General features: G+C 38.4%; 2 protein-coding genes across 2 annotated transcripts in view; one reads left to right on the forward strand and one right to left on the reverse strand.

The window, feature by feature from the left end:
* ZC3H7A (zinc finger CCCH-type containing 7A) overlaps nucleotides 1-16,362 on the reverse strand; it is an 80,153-nt gene extending 63,791 nt beyond the window's left edge. The window contains exon 1 of the mRNA XM_074196414.1: nucleotides 16,250-16,362. The gene's annotated coding sequence lies outside the window, so the exon portion shown is untranslated. The remainder of the gene's footprint in view (nucleotides 1-16,249) is intronic.
* On the forward strand, nucleotides 15,345-18,591 carry LOC141495123 (uncharacterized). The gene is made up of 3 exons (XM_074196115.1): nucleotides 15,345-15,583; nucleotides 15,730-17,220; nucleotides 18,369-18,591. Exons 1-2 carry the CDS (start codon nucleotides 15,345-15,347, stop codon nucleotides 17,036-17,038), a joined length of 1,548 nt encoding a protein of 515 aa, XP_074052216.1. The 3' UTR covers nucleotides 17,039-17,220; nucleotides 18,369-18,591.
* Nucleotides 18,592-21,147: the final 2,556 nt, after the last annotated feature.

Here is a 21,147-nt window from a genome sequence, read left to right on the forward strand (position 1 = left end):
CCACTGTTACATTATCAAGGACAGTCAAGATCACCAGCATGGATCATTTTTAAAAATCCCTGATTAGGGACAATTTGGGACTGCCTGCAATGGAGAATACCATCTGTATCCAGAGAAAGAACTGTGGAGTATGAACAAAGACCAAGGATTATTACCTTTAATTTAGGGGGGGAAAGGCTGATATCTTATTGTCTGATCTTGCTATCTCTTATACTTTATGCTTCTTCCTCAAGGATATGATTTCTCTCTCATCACATTCAATTTGGATCAATGTATACCATGGAAACAATGTAAAGACTGGCAAATTGCCTTCTGCTGGGGATGGGGAGGGAAGTAAGATTGGGGGGAAATTGTAAAACTCAAAATAAATAAAATCTTTATAATTCAAAAAAAATCCCTGATTAGTTTTTATGTACTCTTTCTCAGGCCTCTATATCACTGGTTTTCAAAGTAGGGGCTAAAGCAGTTCCAAGCACACAACTGAACTGCGTTTTGAGGCTGAAGCTAAAATGATTGCTTACAAGAGAACTAAAAATTCACTTATTCAGTACCAATGATTTAGAAAACCCTGAAGATACAAAGCTAAATCTAACACAGGAGTTGTCAAATGGTTGGGGAAAAATTTACATCATATATCTAATAAAGACTATATAGTAGTCAAGCTATGTAGAGAATTAAATATGTAAGCAAATCAGTTTCAAACATGTGATTAAAGCATATGAAGAAATAGTTCTCAGAAGATGAATTGTCAACTACTAATGATCAAAAGATTGTTTCAAATTATTAGAAAGATGAATAAAAATTAAAATAATTCATTTCATCTTACAGTTAGCAAATTTGAAATGGTGACCAAATACTAAGCTATGATTCCAATGATTCTAGAAAACAATCAGAACTCATGCTTTTAAAAAAAACATATGATCATACAACCATGACCAGAATCCTGAAAAATCCCTTTACTCCTGTTGTTCTTTTCTCCCTACCCCATCCCTCATTTATTTGTATATTTATTTGGACACTCTTTTTTAAATTCTGAGTTCCAAATTCTCTCTCTCCACCCAACTCCTTCCCCACTCTTTTAAGGCAAGTAATATAGGGGCTTAGTGAAATACAGAACCAGCCCTGAAGTCAGGAGGACCTGAGTTCAAAACCACTTAATAATTACCTAGCTGTATGTCCTTGGGCAAATCACTTAACCCTACTGCCTTGCAAAAAAAAAAACAAACCCTAAAAACCGAAGGCAAGAAATATCAGTTATGCACATGAAATCATATAAAACATATTTCCACCTGAGCTCTATTACAAAAAGAAAGTGAAAGTATTATACAGTTATTCCTTTTGCATCAAGGGGATAGGGGGATGGTGTATTACCACCACTGCCCCAATCTGTAAAGTCCAGGTAAAGCTTTTGATCCTCCCTTTGTACCAGAAAAGTCTGAATTTTTTCTTTTTCTTTTATGGGGTATTTATGGTATCGCATTGTAAAATTTGGATAGATATTATATATACTATACATATATTTTATGAATTTCTGAGTTTCTAAACTTTTTGTGTCTTCTGCTGGTCTTCATATGTCATCTTCAGCTTCTGCAAAATTCCCCCAAAAAATCTCATTAAATTTCTTATGCTGACCTGCAATATATTGGAACCAAGATGAGGAAAGTCAAAATGTGGAAGGGATAACTATGCTTAAATTTGTACTCATCAGCTCTCTTTCTGAAGGTATATAGCATTTTCATAATGAGTCCTTTGGAACTGTCTTAGGTCACTGTACTGAGCAGAGAAGAACATCTTTCACATTCAGTTTATTGATAGAATATTCCTATTACTAGGTACAATGATCTGCTCACTTCACTCTATATCAATTATACAGGTCTTCTCAGGTGAAACCAGCATTATAAAAGAATTAAGTGTCTATGCCATAATGTTCATACCTTCATTTGTCCATGAACTTCCCTCGTGAACATCTTTCACCACCATGCCCCTGCCCTAATTATTTCTCATTTTTTCTTCCTCATTATAATGTAAACTCCTTGAGGGAAAAGATTGTCTTTTAGCTTGTATATTTGTATTTCCAGTGCTTAGAATGGTGTTTGACTTTTTATTAAAAGCACTTAAAAGGGGCGGCTAGGTAGCATAGCGGACGAATAGAGCACCGGCCCTGTAGTCAGGAGTACCTGGGTTCAAATCCCGTCTCAGACACTTAATAATGACCTAGCTGTGTGGCCTTGGGCAAGCCACTTAACCTCATTGCCTTACAAAAACTTTAAAAAAAAGCACTTTAAAAATGTTTACTGACTTAACTTGCCTAAAATGCCCACAATTTCTACTACTGAAATATGTTAATGAGTTTAAAGACAGAAGGGGCTAAAAGGTCTCATAAGTACCAAAATATTTACAGCAACATTTCTGTGATAGTTTTTTTGGTTTAAAGGAAATAAAAGCAGGTGAGTATCGACTGGAAAACAGATAAATTTTGATACAGGGATACAATGGAATATTGTTACTCTATAATATAAAGACCACAAATATGAGGAATTTAAAGAAAGAGGCATGGAGGTCCAGTGGAAAAAGCACTACTATGGAAGTCAAAGGACCTAGGATGAAATCCTAATTCTGCCAATTAGTACGGTATGTAATATAAGCAAAACATTTCAGATCTCAACCTTAATTTCTTCATCTGCAAAATGATAGATTTATGGGGTAGAGTCAAGATGATGATGAGAAGCCAGGAAATTCCTGGTGCTTTTCCTGAAACAATTTTGCATGAAGCCTCTAAACAGATCTTAAAGTGACAGAACCCACAAAAAATAAATAAATAAAAACAGTGAAACAACTTTGCTGTAAGGAGGAGCTTCAGGAAAAGGTCTGCCTCATGGGTTACAGTGAGAGGCTTTTAGTCACAGCGTAGGCTCAAGTCCCAGACCAGCAGTAAAGATCCCAAACTCAACTCGGAGAGCAAGATTCTAGCCCTGCAACACTGGTGCATCATTGGGCTATCCTCAAGCAGGGAGTAAACTTCAAACACCAGCAAGTGCCAGAATAGAAAGCTAGGGACCAGACTCCCCAAACCCCAGCAAAAAAAAGCATGGGACTACACATCCCATACTACAGAAACAGAACTCAACTATCAAAATGAACCAAGAAACCTCCCAAAAGTGCTATTGACAGCTACTATTTTGATAGGAACAATAAAAACTCAGAAAAGGAAAGCAGTGACAAAATATTTACATGTGAAGCCTTAAAGGGGTTGATGAATTGATCTCAAATCCAAAAAGATCTTTTGGAAGTGCTCAAAAAGAATTTTAAAAAACCAAAGAAGAAAGGAAGGGGAAAAAAGGAGAAAAGAAATGAGTAATGCAAGAGAATTATGAAAAATTAACTGAAGAAAATTTTAATTTTAAAAGTAATATTGACCAGCAGGAAAATAAAATTATCCAACTAGAAAAGGAAAACAACTCATCTAAAAGTAAAATTAACCAACTGGAAAAGGAAACTTTCTGCAAAGTGATGTCTGGATTAGATGACCTTGTAAAATAAACAGACAGAAAATGTAAATACACAATGATTAAATATAAACAAAAATAAAATGAAACTGTACCTTTTATAATAAATAATCTTGACTCCAAATAAATAATGAAAAAGAGATACTTCCCTATTTTCCTTGAAGAGATGGGACAGACTATAGGGTGGAATACTGGCATTTGATATCAGATACGTCTGATTTCAGTGGTTGGTTTGGCTAATCCGCTTCTTATTTTAACAAGTCTTTGTTTCAAAGGAAATTTTCTTTGGCAGGAAAGGGGAAGGGACAGATTTGAAAATGAATGTTATTTTTTAAAGGTTTCAATAAAACAAATTTTAAAAATTTAAACATACTTCTCACACATCTTAATTGAAAAGAGGATTTTTTTTATACCCATATCTGTATATTGATCCTTAGTAAACTTCATTTTCACTAGATTGAATACAATGAGACCATCAAGAACTTTTTGGATCCTATTAGCCTGTGTTAGCTATCCTTCCTAACTTTGTATTATCTGCAAATTTGATCAACATGCCATGCATGCGTATAAAAGTCACTGATAAAAATGTTAGCTAGAAGTGGCCAAATATCTGAGAGGTTCTCCTTCCAACCTGACACAGAATCAATATCTAAGAGAGTTCAAATATTCGATGAGTTCTAAATCCATCTAACAGTACTATATCACTTATCTCAAATCTTTCCCTATTTTCCAGAAAGCATGAGGTTTTATTTGAAAAAACTAGATAAACTATAACTCATGTTCCCCTTATGAATCAGCTTAGTATAATCATTTCAAAAAACAAAATAAGTTAATCTGGTATGAACTGTTCTTGATGAAGTCATAAGACCAGCTATTTTATGACCCTGCTTCCTTTCTAGATGCTTACACCTTATCTTTAATAATTAGTTTAGGATTTTGCTAGAAATTAAAGTCCCTGACCTATAGTTTGAAAACTCGTTTTTTAGAAAATCATAACATTTACCCTTCTCCAATTTTTTAATGTGACTCCTATTCTTCATAATTACATCAGCATGTTCTTGAAGTACTTAATATAATTTTGCCAGCGCCAACATCTTTAAGTCATGAAAAGTGAGGCACTTTCTTATTTCCTTGCTTATGCTATGAACTTCCTATTCACCATTTTTGTTTTGTCTTTTCCTATAAATATCATTCTCCTAGGCAAGGAAAAATGAATAGAACCCTACTTGTAATTTCACTAGTATAGGGAACTCCTGGGTGAAGAAACTACCTCTATCTATGCAAGTTTATACTTTCTCCTTAATAAAAAACTAAAATGATAAAAACACCCAAACCCTTTGAGGAGGAAATTCTACTGCCAAACATAAGCCTGAGATTAAAGATAGGGGAGAGGGTGTGTGTGTGTGTGTGTGTGTGTGTGTGTGTGTAAATATTTAGAGCAATTCTTTTACAGTAGCTTTTTTTTTTTAAGGAAATAATGTTGGTTTCATCAAAACTCATTTCCCACTTCTTTGGTTTCCAGGGCCATCTATTTCATTTTTAGATAACTCTAATTATTAGGATGTTTTTCTTCATATTAAGCTAAAATTTGTCTCCAGTTTTCACCTAATTATTCCACCCTCTGGATCTAGTCTAACTCCTCTTTTATTTTTTTCTAGCAGTGGGGCTTATGAGGCAATGGGATCAAGTGACTTGTCTATAATCACACACCTAAGTATTAAGTATGTGTCTGAGGCTGGATCTGAATTCAGTTCCTCCTGACTCCAGGGCCAGCACCCTATTCACTGAGCCACCTAGCTACCCCCTAGTCTAACTCCTCTTCTACTACAAATTCTTGAAAGCAGCTATCATATTATCCCCTAGGTCTTCTTCAGGCCCAATAGCCTCAGTTTCTTCAGTCAATCTTTATATGACATGATCTCCATAATCTGTTCCATCTTGATGATCACTTTTCACTTCATCAATATCCTTCTTAAAATGTGGTACTAAGGGGCAGGCTAGGTAGCATTAATGGATAGAGCACCAAACCTGAAATTAGTAGCATCTGAATTCAAATCCAGTCTCAAACATATAACTTAATACTTATTTAGCTGTGTGACTGTGGAAAAGTCACTTAACCCCATTGCCTTGTAAAAATTTTTTTTAAAATGTGGTACTTAACATAATTCTTTAGATAGGATACTGGATAACTATGCCTTTCTTAATGCAGAAACTGCACTAATTTGTAAAGTACTATCACACCTGCTTCATTAAGAACAGTCTGATAAACCTCCACATTATTTTACAGATAAACTATTATCTAGTTATGCCTCCTACATCTTACATTTACAAAGTTGGACACTAGAGAAAATTACATTAAAAATGACAATAGAGTCAGTGGATAGGGCACCAGTCCTGGAGTCAGGAGTATCTGAGTTCAAATTGGGCCTCAGACACTTAATAATTACCTAGCTGTGTGGCCTTGGGCAAGCCACTTAATCCCATTTGCCTTGCAAAAACCTATAAAGAAAAATGACAATACATCCCCAACCACAAAATTGTGTAGTTAGAAGTTTCACAAGTGTAAAAAATTATATAACATATCAAATATTTTTATGTACAGACTGTTTTGCTGATTTGTTTTTCCTCTTCCTTTTTTAATTCTTTAGTACAAGGAATAGTTCTCTGGGTGGAAAGAGAAGAAGGGATATAGAAGAAATCTAGGCAATATAAAAACAAAATATCAATAAAAATAACTTTTTAAATAGAATTTCAACATATAACTTAATAATCTTGCACTTAAAATTAATAACATCACAAATAATCTGATTGATGTTGGTATGGTATTGCATACCTGTAATTTCCTATTACTGGAGAAGGTTAGAATGGTGGATCACTGGAGTTTAGGAATTATAAGCAAAAAAAAAAGAGCACTAAATCAGGCATTAATATGGTGGAAGAAGAAGGGGTAGAGGGAAGGTAGAACCACCAAAGCAAACCTCAAATCAAAAACTGGATCAGGTCAAAGATTTCCTACCATAATATTGTAATCAAGTTTATGAGTGACCACTTCTAGTTATGGTGAAATAGAGGACCTACTCTCCTTTAAAAAAAAATAGAAATGTTCTCTCTGAAAGTAAACTGAAATATAACTGTCAATTTATTTTTTTTAGCTTTTTTGGCAATATAGCTTATATGGAAATATGTTTTACATGATTTCACATGTATAATTATCTTATTTCATTCTGTATTTCTCAGTGGGTGGGGAAAGAGTAGAGGGAAGGAAAGAATTTGTAACAATTTAAAAAGTGGCAAAAAAGTTTTAATTTTTAAAAGACAATATCAATCAAGAGATGTTCTGATGAACTATATGTTGGTTTCAGGGAGAAATGGGGAGAAATTATAATTCTCAAAAAAAACTAACCAGAAATAGGGAATCAGGCGAAAACACATAAGAAAAAAGAAAACTGGAAAGTCAAGTCTAGGAATTGAATTATGTTCCTGGAAAGTTATGCTAGTCAAAGGAACAGGTAGGTCCTTCATCCTATTCACTTGTCATGTCTCTACCTCCTCCTCTCCTCTACTTTAATCTCCAATTCTGCTGTAGTTACTCCAACCCTAAAGTAAAAAAATGAATATCAGTTAAATTATAGGAGTCTGAATTCCCATTGCCAAGAAGTTAAAAAAAGTAATTCCTATTGAAAGAATTGGGTAAATATGATCCTGTTATCCTAAAGTGGAGCACTAGATACTTTTTCCTGTTATGTCACAGTTAAATACAAAGATACTACAATGTTTTATGTACTACACAAAGATACAGTGTTTCCTAATCACAGAGTCCCAACCTTGTAGTACATTCTTAGTTAAAATTAGTTTATTGCATTGGTCTGAACACAGACTGGATTTTGAGTCATATAAAACTAAAATATAATCTTATTTTTTCATTTTTATCTATTTTTCTTCTTTTAAAGGAATCTCATTTCAGGGATGCAATCTTTCCAAAGGATAGTATTTAATCATGATATGAATATCCTCTTGCTTGATTATGAGACCCATGGCAAGGATTTTGTTTCATTTAATCTTTTCATCTCCTAATCCCCTCCTTAGTCCCAGAGTTCTATGCAAAGCAGGTACTTAAATAAACATCTGTTGAATTGACCTAAAATGACTTAATGATGCAGAGACAAATTTACATAAAGAACCTTAAATAAACAGGACATCAATTATATTATGTCAATGTATACTCTATTTAAAGAGCAGACTAATAAATTCAGAGACACATGGGAAGGCCCACATGAAGTAATGCAAGAAGAAAACTGAGTCAAATAAACAATTCATAAGACTGTAACAAAAGGGGGGAAAATAGAGAAACCATTTACTATATTTCTCCATGTATAAGACACACACTTTTCTGAAAAATTTGAGGTCACAAAACTGGGATCATTTTATAGAGTGGTTGAAGATTTTTTTACATGCATTTCCCACTTTTTTGAAAGTTGTCTTTGCACTCATTGTTTAGCATTTATTACCCATATATTAGGTTACATTTCGCCATATTCTGCCCAGAAATGACTCAGAAAAGATTTTCGAACAGTGCTGAATTCAAGTTGAAAGTGATTCAGTTTGCAATAAGTGAATGGAAATCATGCTGCTGAACGTCAGTTTGGTCCTCCTCCAACTGATCCAAGACTGTAAGGGAAGAAGAAACCCTACTGAAAATGTCCTGGCAGAAGGTCATGAAAAGCAAGTCAACAAAATGCTCTGATTTAGAGAGGAAATTGAATATATGGATTGAAGAGAAAGAGCAATTGGAATTACTGTGTCCACAAAGATGGTTCAGCATGAGACAAGAAGAACTGCTGATGAAAAAGAAGTTACTGATTTCAAAGGAGGGCACAATTGGTGTTTCAGGTTCATGTCTATGCACCAGATTTGCCCACAAGATATCTGAAAGCTATGAGCAGAAGGTCCTTGAATTTCATGATGAATAAAACTTTATGTAATACATTTTTTCAAATTTTAGGCCCCAAAATTAAAGAATATGGAAGAGGCACAGTATGCAAAGAAAAAAACTAAGTTTTTGCAGGGAAGAAAGCATAAGGGCAATATGAAAAGGCAACAAAATGATGGTTAAATGCAATAGTCAATTATCAATCCTTATTGACAAAGTTAAAGGATATATCCCTCTCATTAGTAATCAATCATCCAGGGGCAGTTAGGTGGTGCCGTGGATGGAACACTGGCCCTGGAGTTAGAGGACCTGAGTTCAAATCTGTCCTCAGACACTTATTACCTAGCTGTGTGACCTTGGGTGAATCACTTAACCCTATGGCCTTGCAAAAAAAAAAAAACAATAAACAAATGAATGAATGAATAAATAAATGAAAATCAATCTATCATCTAGGGGCAAGCCAGGTGGCACTGTGGATAGAAGAACACCAGTCCTGGAATCAGGAGGACCTGAGTTCAAGTCTGGCCTCAAACACTTAATAATTGCCTAGCTGTGTGACCTTGGACAAGTCACTCAACCCCCACTGCCTTAAATAAAAATTTTTAAAAAATAAAGAAAGTACATTTGAGTCATCAGTATCTGCTGTGTAAAACAATTATCAATAAATTTTATTTGCTTAAGAATTAACTTCATTAGGAGAAGAGAAGCAACAACCTAAAGAGGGTAACAGTGGAAGTGAAGGTCCTACATTTGGGAGAAGAGACAAGAAAAGTCTAAATTAAAAATGATTCTACATTCCCTTCAATCATAAACCATCCTCCCAAAACTGAGAAATCAATTTACTGCCAAAGCAAATCTGAAATCTAAAAAAAGGTTCCTACAAAATAAATCATTTAATAACAAATCAGTGGATTTTCACAGAAAATGGGCAACTAAAACTGGAAATTTTAACTCTTACAGACAGACCAAACAATTCATTAAGATGAAAAAAATGATAACTCGGTTGACTGGAGAAGAAATTAGATGCAGAATTAATGTCTAAACAATAATTTTTCTTTATAAATAAAAAGTATCTTTGAAAATTCCAACCTCCTATAGTCATTACTGGCTGTAGCTGATTAAGGTCACTTGAATCATTTATATTTAAAAACAATTAATGAATTATTCAGGAAATTTTTACATTATGGGTTTTCTATTCTGTTTACAGCACTATTACTTTTTATTTCAGTCAAGCACTGACTTAATGAGCTCATACTAAATACCAAAAAATGCAATAGGTACTAAAAGCATAGATTAAGAGACAAAAAGAACTCCTTTACAAATAATTATAAACAAACATAAAGAACAGTAGAAAGCAATGTGTACTGCATGTAGAATCAAGAAACTTTGGTTCAAATTCCAGCTTTGTTCCTTATACGTTGTAACTCTGAAGAGGTACAATCATTTTGGAGAGCAATTTGAAAGGATGCAAATAAAACAGTCATACTCTTTGAAACAAAAACTTCATTTTGGGGCTTATGCCCCCATTAAGACATCAATTTAAAAAATGTCCCTTTATACTTCAAAATGCTTATAAAGCAGCACTTTTTTGATAACCTAAGAATTGGAAATAAAATAGATATACAAAGGCTGAGAAACCTAAGAATTAAGATTCAGACTTCCCCTCCCCCCACCAAAGGCTAACTAATGATTGTATAAACAGAATAACAGATATTGGGATCAAACCTAGCATGGTATATAATTTGTTGAGTTTTTTTTTTTTAGTGGAACACAATTTGAAGGTAACAATTATAAGTGTGTACTGGAATCAGAAAACAATGTTAAGAAACAAAAATATTGCAATAATAAATCTCATCCATCCCCACTAGGAGCAAACAAACGTCAAATACAAATTCTTCTAGGTGAAGCAGCAATAAAAGTGTTTCATAAAATCATTTCTGGCTTCAATAAGGTGACATTTGAGCAGAGCCTTGGTGGATAGTCAATTTCAATAAGCTAGATAGGACAATTGGAGGAATGAAAAAAGGTAGAAAGATAAAGGTAAAATACATCAAGAAATAGAGGACAAATTTGTCTGAAAGGGAAAGTTCAGGTGGGACAATGGTGTAAAGTTAAAACTAAAAAACTAGGCAAGTACTAGGTTACAGACTAAGAAAAAGAAACTGAGGCCCAGAGAAATTAAATGACTTGTCCAAGATCATACAGATATTGTTAAGTGTAAAAATTTGAATGTAAGTCCCTTGGCTCCAAATCAGTGATCTTTCCATTATACAATCTGCATAGCAGAAGTCAGTATAAAAGCCTATCTCCCTCTGATCCCATCAGGGGAAGCTTAATTATGCATCAAAATGCTCTCATAACCAAAATATAAATTTCTTTCTCAAAAGCTTCAATGGGCAGCTTTTGGGCAGCAAAAATACTTAAAACTAATACTTGTCAAGGGGTAGCTAGGTGGTGCAGTGGATGGAGCACCAGCCCTGGAGTCAGGATTAACATTCAGTTTCAAAGCTGGTCCCAGACAGATAATAATTCTCTAGCTGTGAGACCTTGGGAAAATCACTTAATTCCACTGCCTTATAAAAACTAAAAAAAAAAAAAAATTAACACTTGTCCAAAAAAAGTATTCATAAGCCTCAAGTCAAAAAAAATAATAAAGCTTAATGCAAGTCTTACTGATTCTATAAATATTTTTCTATACTCAAGTCTCAAGTTGCACATTTTTAAAATAAAGTGTTAAGAAAATGCAAACAAAAATTCAAAAGTAGCAGCACTAAGCTTTATAACACGTTACTATTTATTCTAGCAACACTTTCAAAGTACTTTTGGAACATAATGTAACCCTGAGAAGAAAAAAATTAAGACTATAAAGCAGGTATTGTAGCATTATACTGACATCAAACAGAAATGTTTTGTTTTGATCTCAACAATTCAGGATACTAACAGATACTATGAGAGACCCATCTCCCCTCTACTCCCCCCTCCACCCCTTTTGAATAATACTATTCAGAATCACTTAGGTAGGGGCTAGAACTGTGACTTCACTGGCATAGGAAACTCCCCAAAAAGCAAATTCTCTCTACCAGCGCTGAGCAGCACCTTCTCCACAACTGAAATATTAAGACAAATAAAGGTTAAGTGATTTTCCAGGGATCACACACCCATAAAAGTGGGACTTTGAATAGCAAATATCCTAGTCAATACACCATGCTATCCTAAAGATTTTTAAAAGTTACAGAAATCTCTGCTAAATTACTATATAGCATCTTAGGTCAGATTTCAATTTTATTTTTCAAAACTCTTGCAGTTACATCTAGACCCTTTAGAGAAATACAACTAAAATTATTTTCCATCTTTCTTGTCTCTTGTACTGACAACCAAGTTTATTTTATAAATTTTTTTTATCTCAATAGGTACTATGAGAAAATGAGTTCACTTTTCAGAACTCTGAACTAAGCCTGCAGCTATCAATATGATTGGGGAGGTGGGGGAGGGATGGAAATGTGACCACTTTCCCTGGATTGCTTGATTTTTCAAAACCAAAACATAACAAAACAATTTTATTTCTGAAGAGTCTTCAAAAATAACTGATCAAGTTTAGAAAGACAAATAATATCCTATTATGTGTTATATAGGAAAAAAAACTTCCCATCAATATGAAATTAACTCAATTTGACCATTTCAGCAGATTAAACCATCCTGAATTAAGAACCCCATCCTTAAGATCATAGTGAGAATTGCAAAGATAAACATCTCATTTAACCAAGTGAGGTTCAGAGAAGTTATGACTTGTCCAAATTCATACAACTAGTTAAGAGAGGCAGAGACAAGATTTGATTTACTATCACTCCAAATCCATTGCCCTTTATACTAAATCCTTGATGTAGACACAGATTATTCTTAGATTTTATAGAAATGACATTTTGATGATTACATAAAATACCATTAAGTCTTTAGTACAAGTGAAATACAAAAATCTACTCAAAAGAAACTGTCCTAACAATCCATATAGGAAAAAAAAACTGAACTGCACAACTTGCTCTTCTTGTTTTTGTCATTTGAAAAATATCTTTAAAATGGGGGTTTGGAAAGATCATAAAAACGGGGAAAACCCCACATGTACAAAAATATATTTTTTTGTAGTGGCAAAGAATTGGAACTTGAGGGGGATATCCATCAATTGCGGAACGGCTGATCAAATTATGGTACATGAATGATTTGGAGTACTATGTCGTTCTGTGAAAAATCATGAGCAGGTGGACTTCAGACAAGCCTGAAAAGACTGGCAAGAGTTGAAGAAAAGTGAAGTTTCACAGGAGAACACTATACACATTAACAGTAATACTGTGAGATGATCGACTAAGATGGACCCCCCCAAACTCTCAATAGTTTAGTAAACAAGGACAGTCCTAAAAGACCAATGATGGAAAATGCCATCCACATCCAGAGAAAAAATTATGGAGTCTGAATATAGAGCAAAGCATACTGTGTTCACTTTTTATAACTTATGTTTTTAACTTTCTTTCTCATGTTTTTCCCCTTTAGTTCTAATTCTTCTTTCACAACATGACTAATATGGAAATATGTTAAACATGATTGCACATAAATAATCTACATCAAGTTATTCACTACCATAAGGAGGAGAGGATGATAGAAAAATGTGCAACTCAAGCTTGCCAAGGGGATAAATGCTGAAAACTCTTTGCATGTAATTGGTAAAAATAAAATAATGAAAAAAGGTTTTGTTTATAAAACATAATCAAAACAGTAAGTCAAGGTCAAGTCTAGTCTTACATCCTGAGGAATGATAATTTTATTTTTAAAATTTCACAAAAGACAGTTTTCTAAAAATTGTATTATAAATTTTTTCTAGCAAAAAAAATAGAAATTGATAGGTGAGGGCAGTTAGGTGGTGAACTGGATAGAGCACAGGCCTTGGAGGAAGTAGGACCTGAGTTCAAATTTGACCTCAGATACTTGATACTAGCTATGAGATCTTGGGTATGTCACTTATTCTCATTGCCCCTCAAATAAAAAAGAAACAGAATGGATAAGTGAAAGGAGGTTGGAAGGACAAATCATATAGTCTTTTTTTATGTTTTTGCAAGGCAAATGGGGTTAAGTGGCTTGCCCAAGGCCACACAGCTAGGTAAAGTGTCTGAGACCGGATTTGAACCCAGGTACTCTTGACTCCAGGGCTGGTGCTTTATCTACTGAGCCACCTAGCCACCCCAAATCATATATTCAATAGATCATCTACAAGATAGTTATCTTTAAGGAAGGGATTTACAATACCTTAAAGTGAGAAAATAATCCCAACCACTAGTCTAACTATTCAGGAAGCTATTCTTAATCATAACAGGCCTTGATATTTAATAAAAGTTATATGTATATCTCTTTATAAATATTATGTGTTCCCCATGAAATACCAAACAGGAATTTGATGAATAAGGAACCAAAGCTTAAAAAGGTTAAGTAATTTGCCCAATGTCACAAAGCTAGTGACAAAGTCTCTTTAGAATCCATCTTCAATTCAACATCTAGTAATTTCATTACATGTAGCAACTTTGATATTTCCCTTGAGTAGCCTTTCCAAAATATAAGACTAATTATGACTGAATGCGGGTCAGGAAAGTTTTAGTCATCACACAATTTAAAATGAGAGCATACCACAACCTTTCTAGGCTATTTCTAGTTTTTAACCCCTCCCACTGTGAATGTGTAGTTTTAAACATTTTTCAGTCTGGCATAATGAAACACACCAAATGAGAAGTCAGAAGAAATAAAGTTCAAATCACATCTCAGTGACTTACTACTTGGGTGACAATAGACAAATAACGCTTTAGCCTAAATTTCTTTCTCTGTAAAAGAAGGGATTGAGGTGAGGTCCTTTCCAGTTAGAAAGTGCATAATCTGGAAACATTTCCTCTGATGTAAAAAAACTTCCTAATCCAGCGGATAGGTGGCACAGTGAATAGAGCAACCAGCCCCTGGAGTCAAGAGTACCTGAGTTCAAATCCAATCTCAGACACTTAATAGTTACCTAGCTGTGTGGCCTTGGGCAAGCCACTTAACCCCAGAGCCCTGCAAAAAAAAAAAAACCTTAAAAAAAGTGAAAAAGGAAGAGAGGAAAAGAAAGTATGAGGTGAAGCTATTCAAATAGACCTTCCTGGGAAGGGGAAGCTGAGACAGCATGCAAGATAGTTACTAGGTCCTGCTGTATCTTCAAGACAATTATTTCTCTCATCTATCTCCTTTGCACTTCCATGAAATCGATTATTATTCCACCAAGCATCCACCTCATGGAATCCCTGGTTTTATGTTTGTTCCTACTTTACAATAGGAGGGACACAGATATACATTCTGATTTTGTGCCTTTCCTTTTTGAAAAAGGCTGACAGTAAACTGGATTTGAGAGACCGAGGTGCTGTGCTAAGTTACCTGCCTTGCTTTCTCCACTGGAGCCTCTAAGTCTAGTGGCTAGATATGAATCAGGACAACTGAAATGTAAGGCAATTCTGGTAAAGTGACTTACTCAAGTATTACACAGATAGTGCCAAGTGTCTAGGGTCACATTTGAATTCAGATCTCCCTGATTCCAGGGCCGGAGCTCTATCCATACAAGTTCTTGCTCCCAAATTTCTTTCCATTTGTTTTGTGTGCCTTTAGTCCACTTACCGTCGTACATGTGGTGGCTCTATCTCCATAGGAGTATCAACTCAAAGAGTCGATTTTCATTTCCCTCTCTGTCCCCCAGCACCAAGCACAAAGACAGCAATGGACATTAAATTGCTTCCCAACAGCCGCCTAACCAGACCCTCTGACTCCGACCCCTTCCCCCTGCCACCCCTCCATCAAAGCAGTGGGTGACCCTCCTGCTGCGCAGCCCACGAGTTGCCTCTCCCTACAAGATGCATCTGGCCACTTCCTCCGGCTCGGGCCCTCCAGGAGGCGCGAAGGAGAGGGACCTCCCATTTCTTTATCCAGTCTATAACTTGTTTATCGTCGCTGTCCTCAGCGGGCTCCCCCTTCCCCCCTCCCCGCACCGGGTCCTTCCGGTGCTTTTTGCCTCTCAGCTTGACGAACTTCATCCCTGGCCCCTCTCCTTCACACCTGGCCAGCCACACGCCTTCCTCGCGGACTCACGGCCGTGGGCACCGGTCAGCCCCTCCCCCATGACCCCCCACGACCCTCCTCACTGAAATCGAAAGCCGCTGGGGGCGCGAGGCCCCGGGCGCCTCCCGCTTTGTGGTCCCCTCCAGCCCCCCGCCCTCCCCAAGGCATTTAAGAAACAAGCGCAGAGCCGGGCTACGGGGCCCGGCTTACGGGGGCCGGGCTACGGGACCGGGCTACGGGGGCCGGGCTACGGGGGCCGGGCTACGGGGGCCCGGGTTACGGGGGCCGGGTTACGGGGGCCGGGTTACGGGATCGGGCTACGGGGCCGGGTTACGGGGGCCCAACTACGGGGGCCGGGCTACGGGGGCCGGGTTACGGGATCGGGCTACGGGGCCGGGCTACGGGGGCCGGGCTACGGGGGCCGCGTTACGGGGCCCGGCTACGGGGCCGGGGGAGGGCGGGGAGGGCCGGCGGTTACGGGCTCCCGGCGGGCACGCGCCGGCGAGCGCGGGGGCAGTGCCGCCGCCGGGGCCGGAATCGCGGGCGAGGCGTCGGCGTCGGCGTCGGCGTCCGCCCGGGCCTAGAAGGCGGGATGGGGGTGGAGGCCCCGGGGGAGCCGGGAGAACCTGTGCGCGGGCCGCGCCGCCCCCGCCCCCTCCCCGTCCCCCCGACCCCAAGGGCCGCGGCCGGGGCGTGGTACCTGCTGCGGGAGCGGGCCGGGCCGGCGGCCGGAGACCGAGACCGTGAAGGAGCGGGCGTAGCGCGGCGGGACGCCTCGGTGCCTTCGCTCGCGACTCCCACCCCGGCGGCGGCGGCGGCGACAGCGACGAAGCGGCTCCCTCTCCTCAGGCTTCCCCGCCAAGACGCCCTCTGGCGGCAGGAGGCCGCTTCCCGCCAACCGAGGCGCCGCCTCATTGGCTGGAGGGTCGACGACGGGCACCGAGGGAACAGCCGGACCCTGGGAAGGCGCCGCCGCCGCCATGTTGCGGGCTCGGGGCCCACCGAGGAGGGGGCGCGGTCTCCGGGCCGGCAGAGAAGCCCGGCTCTTTCCCTCCCCTCCCCCTCTCCCCCAGCCTGCCACCGAGGCCGGCACCGAAGGCCTGCCCTCGGGCCGGGGGAGGTCCCGCAGCCGCCCAGAACCTGGCGGAAAGCCGCGGCTGCCCGAGGCCCCGGGGCGGGCGGTGGAGAAGGCGGTAAGCCCGGGGCCCCGCGCGGCCTCGGCCCTCCGGTTGTAACCGCGGCCGTGCACTCATCCCTCGGGGCACCGAGCGGGAGCCCGCGCCCTGGGAGGCGGCTGGTCGAGCCAACACTTAGTACCGGCGCAGCGGGTCCAAGGGCATGGCACAGAGACCGAAAGGCACGGGCCGTGCCCCAAAGGGACGCGCGAGCGTGCGGAGTGCATGCGGGGAGTCGCGATGCCAAGAGGCCAGGAAGGTGGCGGGCCTGGAGCACAGCAGGAGCCGTGAGCTGTGATGAACGGGAGGAATAGCAAATGAGGAGAAGTGCTTGGAAGCCAGATTTCCAGGGGCCGTAAATGATGGAGGAAATGGCAGGCCACCTAGAGTTTGAGGCAGCCCAGACTCTAGGACGCCCGCGTGTCTGCTTGGAGCACCGTGGGGAGGCGCAGTTTCGCAGACCCGTTAGCCTGGAAAGGGCCGTGGTGATGGCCCTGTAAGTCGAGAGGAGTAACCAGTGTGAAAACTTTAAAATGATTAAAATGAAGCTGGTGCGCAAATGGTTATGAAAGGTTGACATTTAAGAGATGAGAATACTTCAGAATTTACCATTCATTCACCAGATAATCAGAGCCTGGATAACGTGGACATCCTGCTTTTTGCAGCTACCATTTCCCATTCCCCCTCTCTTACTGAAGGAACTGTAGTAAAACCGTAGCTATCTTTGCAGCTAGAAAGGGTGAGGTCACTCTACTACCCTTTTTTTTAAGGCTTTTGCAAGGCAAATGGAGTTAAGTGGCTTGCCCAAGGCCATACAGCTAGGTAATTATTAAGCGTATGAGGTTAGATTTGAACTCTGCTACTTGTGACTCCAGGGCCTGTGCTCTCTCCACTGTGCCCCTAGCCACCCATAATCCCAGTACCTTCCCTGAGTAAAAAAAAAAAAAAAATCTTCTCTGAATCCCAATTCCCTATATGTAGCTTCCCTTAGTAGAATGTAAACTTGTACAGGAAGGGGACTATCTCAGTTTTGTATTTGTATCCCCAGTACTTAGCACAGTGTTTATTCATAGGGACCAGGTTGACCAAAAAATAAAGGATAAAGGCAGGGATGTAAAGTTCCCAAGATGGTTACTGTGCATATTCCTTCATGAAAGAGTATGTTTTGGAGGCGACTAGGTGGCACAGTGGAGAGAGCACTGATCCTGGAGTCAGGAGGACCTGAGTTCAAATCCAGCTTCAGACACTTAATAATTACCTTAGCTGTATGGCCTTGGGCAAGCCACTTGACCCCATTTTCTTGCAAAAACTAAAGAAAAAGATTATATTTTGATGTATATGTGTGTGTTTGTACATACATAGGTGTGTATATATTCATATACTGTATATAATATCTGTATGTCTCCTATAAATCAAAATATTCTCTATAAGAAACCATGAAAAAGTTGTTGGGGAAAGATGAAGAGAATTGTATAGGTAGACATTGGGTGGAGATGCAAATTGACTACCATGGAAAAGAGAATTATTATTGTAACAGAAATTTTAATCTTAAAAGCTGCTAATCTTGTCAAATTTGGCAGCGATCCCCATTCTTGATGTACCATTGATTTGTTTAATGTAAAATTTGTATTCTGATCTCCTTAGGCTTTACTTTCTACCTAATTCCCCATCCAGTAAGAGAAAAGGAGTTCACCTTTTGCCCTCTGGATGAGAGACAAGACATAATAACCTGGGTTGGACTCCCACTCAGGACTGCTATCTTCTCTGATCTGCTGGCCCAGCCAATTCTGCTTGGCCTTTCTTTTCTCTCTCTGTCTCTCTCTCTCTCTCTCTCTCTCTCTCTCCCCCTCTCTCCCCCCTCCCCCTCTCCCCCCTCTCTCCCTATCCCTTCCTGTGTGTTGTAACTTCTTTTAATAAATTTTTGTTTTATTTCCACCCTTGCTTTCCCAAGTCTGAATAATTCCTCATAGGCAGAACTGAACTCAAGTAGCCAGCAGCTACGGTGGAATCCAGAGAAACTTGTATGAACTGTTGGAGAAAGAAGAAAATCTAACCATTATTGTGAAATGTGCATAATAACCATAGTATATGGGGAAAATCAAAAGATTTCAGAAACAATAATGGCATGATCAGTTTTGATCTCAGAGGATTGATGGTGAACTATCATCACTCCTTGTAGAGTGGTAAAAGACTACAGATGCTAAATGAAGCATGGCTATTAGACATGGTCAGTTTTTCAGTTTATTATGCTTAGAAAGAAGATTTCTATTGAAGGGATTTTCAGAACATACATTTTTCTAATGAAAACTATTTGTTTACAAGATCAAAGATTTAGAACTGGAAGATATCTAGTCTAACCCATTTTAAAATCTGTTCTTTTCAACTAAGCATTTTTTCTCTCATCCTACTACCCCAATAAAAGAGCAATGAAATAAACTCCTAACAACAAATATTCATAGTCAATTGAAGCAAATTTCTTCATTGGCCATGTCCAAATATGTATGTCTCATTCTATAATTTGGGTTCATCTTTCTTGTCAAGATGACTAATGAGGCTCATTTTCAGACCTTCACTACTTTTACAGATGAGGAAATTGAGATCTAAAGAAGTTATGTAATTTGCCCAAGATCACACAAATAGATCATTGCAATGTGTATTAAAGATTAAATTATTTTTAAAAGGAAATGTAAAATAGATTGTGGAAGAACTTGAAAATTTGGACAAAGCATTTAAACTATTCATTAGGCAATAGGAAGTGAATAAAATATTTTAAACACAAAATTGGTTGACTGTTTATTCTATCAGGAATAAATGAAGAAATTGAAATCTGTAAGTCTGGTTATTCTGTTAAAATAGTTGAGACAGGGTATGTACTTAGGTGGTGACAGTAGGAATAAAGGGAAAAAGGTGCAAGAAACAGTATAATGATATAAAAAAAAGAGGATGTGATACTGATTAGAAAAGAGATATACAAGAAGTTAAATGGTGGTCCTGTCGAAAAGGATTTGAACTGTTTTGTGTCTGATGTCAGAAATCCAGGTGAAGATGTTCTCTTAATATTCAGAAATGTGGGTGTAGCACTTGAAAGAAAAGTTGGAGCTTTAAATATAAATTTGAAGTTATGTATGCAGAGATGATAGTTGAAAATGTGGGAATAACTCAGAGTGACAAAGCAGAGTAAAGAGCAAGAAAATAAAACTAAAGACAGAATTTTAAGGAATATCCATCTACCTTAAGAGACCAGCAAAAGAAACCAAGTAGAAACTATTAGAGAAAAGAAGAACTCCAGAGTAGTATAGTATCTTATTACTTCAGGGAAATGTACAGAATGGAAGTGGAAGGATCAAATGGAAGGCAGCTTCTCAGATACCCTATTAAAAAAATGGACCAAAAGGAAAAGAATGTTTTTTAAAAACACAAGAAAATAAAAATGTTTTTTAAATGAACAAAGCCAAATGTTAGTAATTTTTTAAAATACTATAGAGCAACTGAATTGGTTACTAAATAAATTTAACCATAAGAGACATCTAAAAGAGACCTCTTAAGGGGCGGCTTGGTGGCACAGTGGATAAAGCACTGGCCCTGGGGTCAAGAGTACGTGGGATCAAATCCAATCTCAGACACTTAATAATTACCTAGCTGTGTGGCCTTGGACAAGTCACTTAACCCCATTTGCCTTGCAAAAACCTAAAAAAAAAGACCTCTTCAAATGGACAAAAACACCAATTGACACTGGTTAAAAATGAGTTTTTAAAAATCACAGGAAAAGGTTAAAATATTTTTAAATGTTGGGAGGAAATAAAATGTAATCGGGAGAATAGAGAATACAATTAGAAAAACTCAATCCACAGGTGGCAGTTTGGTGGTACAGTAGATAGAGCCCTGGAGTTAGGAGGACCTGAGTTCAAATTCAACCACAGACACTTAATTGCCTAGCTGTGTGACCTTGGGTAAATCACCTAGCCCCATTGCCTTAAGTGAAAAAAAATTTTTAAATAAAAAAAAAATCCACAAAGGCAACCAACAGATTTAGTAGAGTGAAAAATAGAACTGCACACAATACTGAACAGTTTGAAATATAGTTTCAAAAAAAAACAATAAATTACCCAGACTATGGAAAAAATGAAGAGAAAAATGACAGAGAAGAGCTTATAACAAACTATATACTACATCTAAGATCCTATAGGAATATCTCAGATGGAAACACTAAAGATAGAAGCCCCCCAATATGCATTTAAACCTCCATTTCAAAAATTAAAAATCAGTTATCACAGTATAGAAAAAAGATGTTATTCAAATGGGACAGGCATAAAGAAAAGCTGATTGATTTTTGTATCAAGAGTACTGGATCTGAAATTCAAATCCCAGCTCGGCTACTTAGTATTTGTATGATCTTAGGGAACAAGTACCTTCACCACTCACA

This window comes from Macrotis lagotis, chromosome 8 (assembly GCF_037893015.1).
Source record: "Macrotis lagotis isolate mMagLag1 chromosome 8, bilby.v1.9.chrom.fasta, whole genome shotgun sequence".
Taxonomy (NCBI): domain Eukaryota; kingdom Metazoa; phylum Chordata; class Mammalia; order Peramelemorphia; family Peramelidae; genus Macrotis; species Macrotis lagotis.

What these genes read in the sequence shown, in the direction of transcription:
- LOC141495123 (XM_074196115.1), top strand. Translation starts at nt 15,345, where the DNA reads ATGCATCTGGCCACTTCCTCCGGCTCGGGCCCTCCAGGAGGCGCGAAG. An exon ending in TTCCTCGCGGACTCACGGCC is followed by an intron (nt 15,584 to 15,729) that starts GTGGGCACCGGT and finishes TTAAGAAACAAG; the next exon opens with CGCAGAGCCGGGCTACGGGG.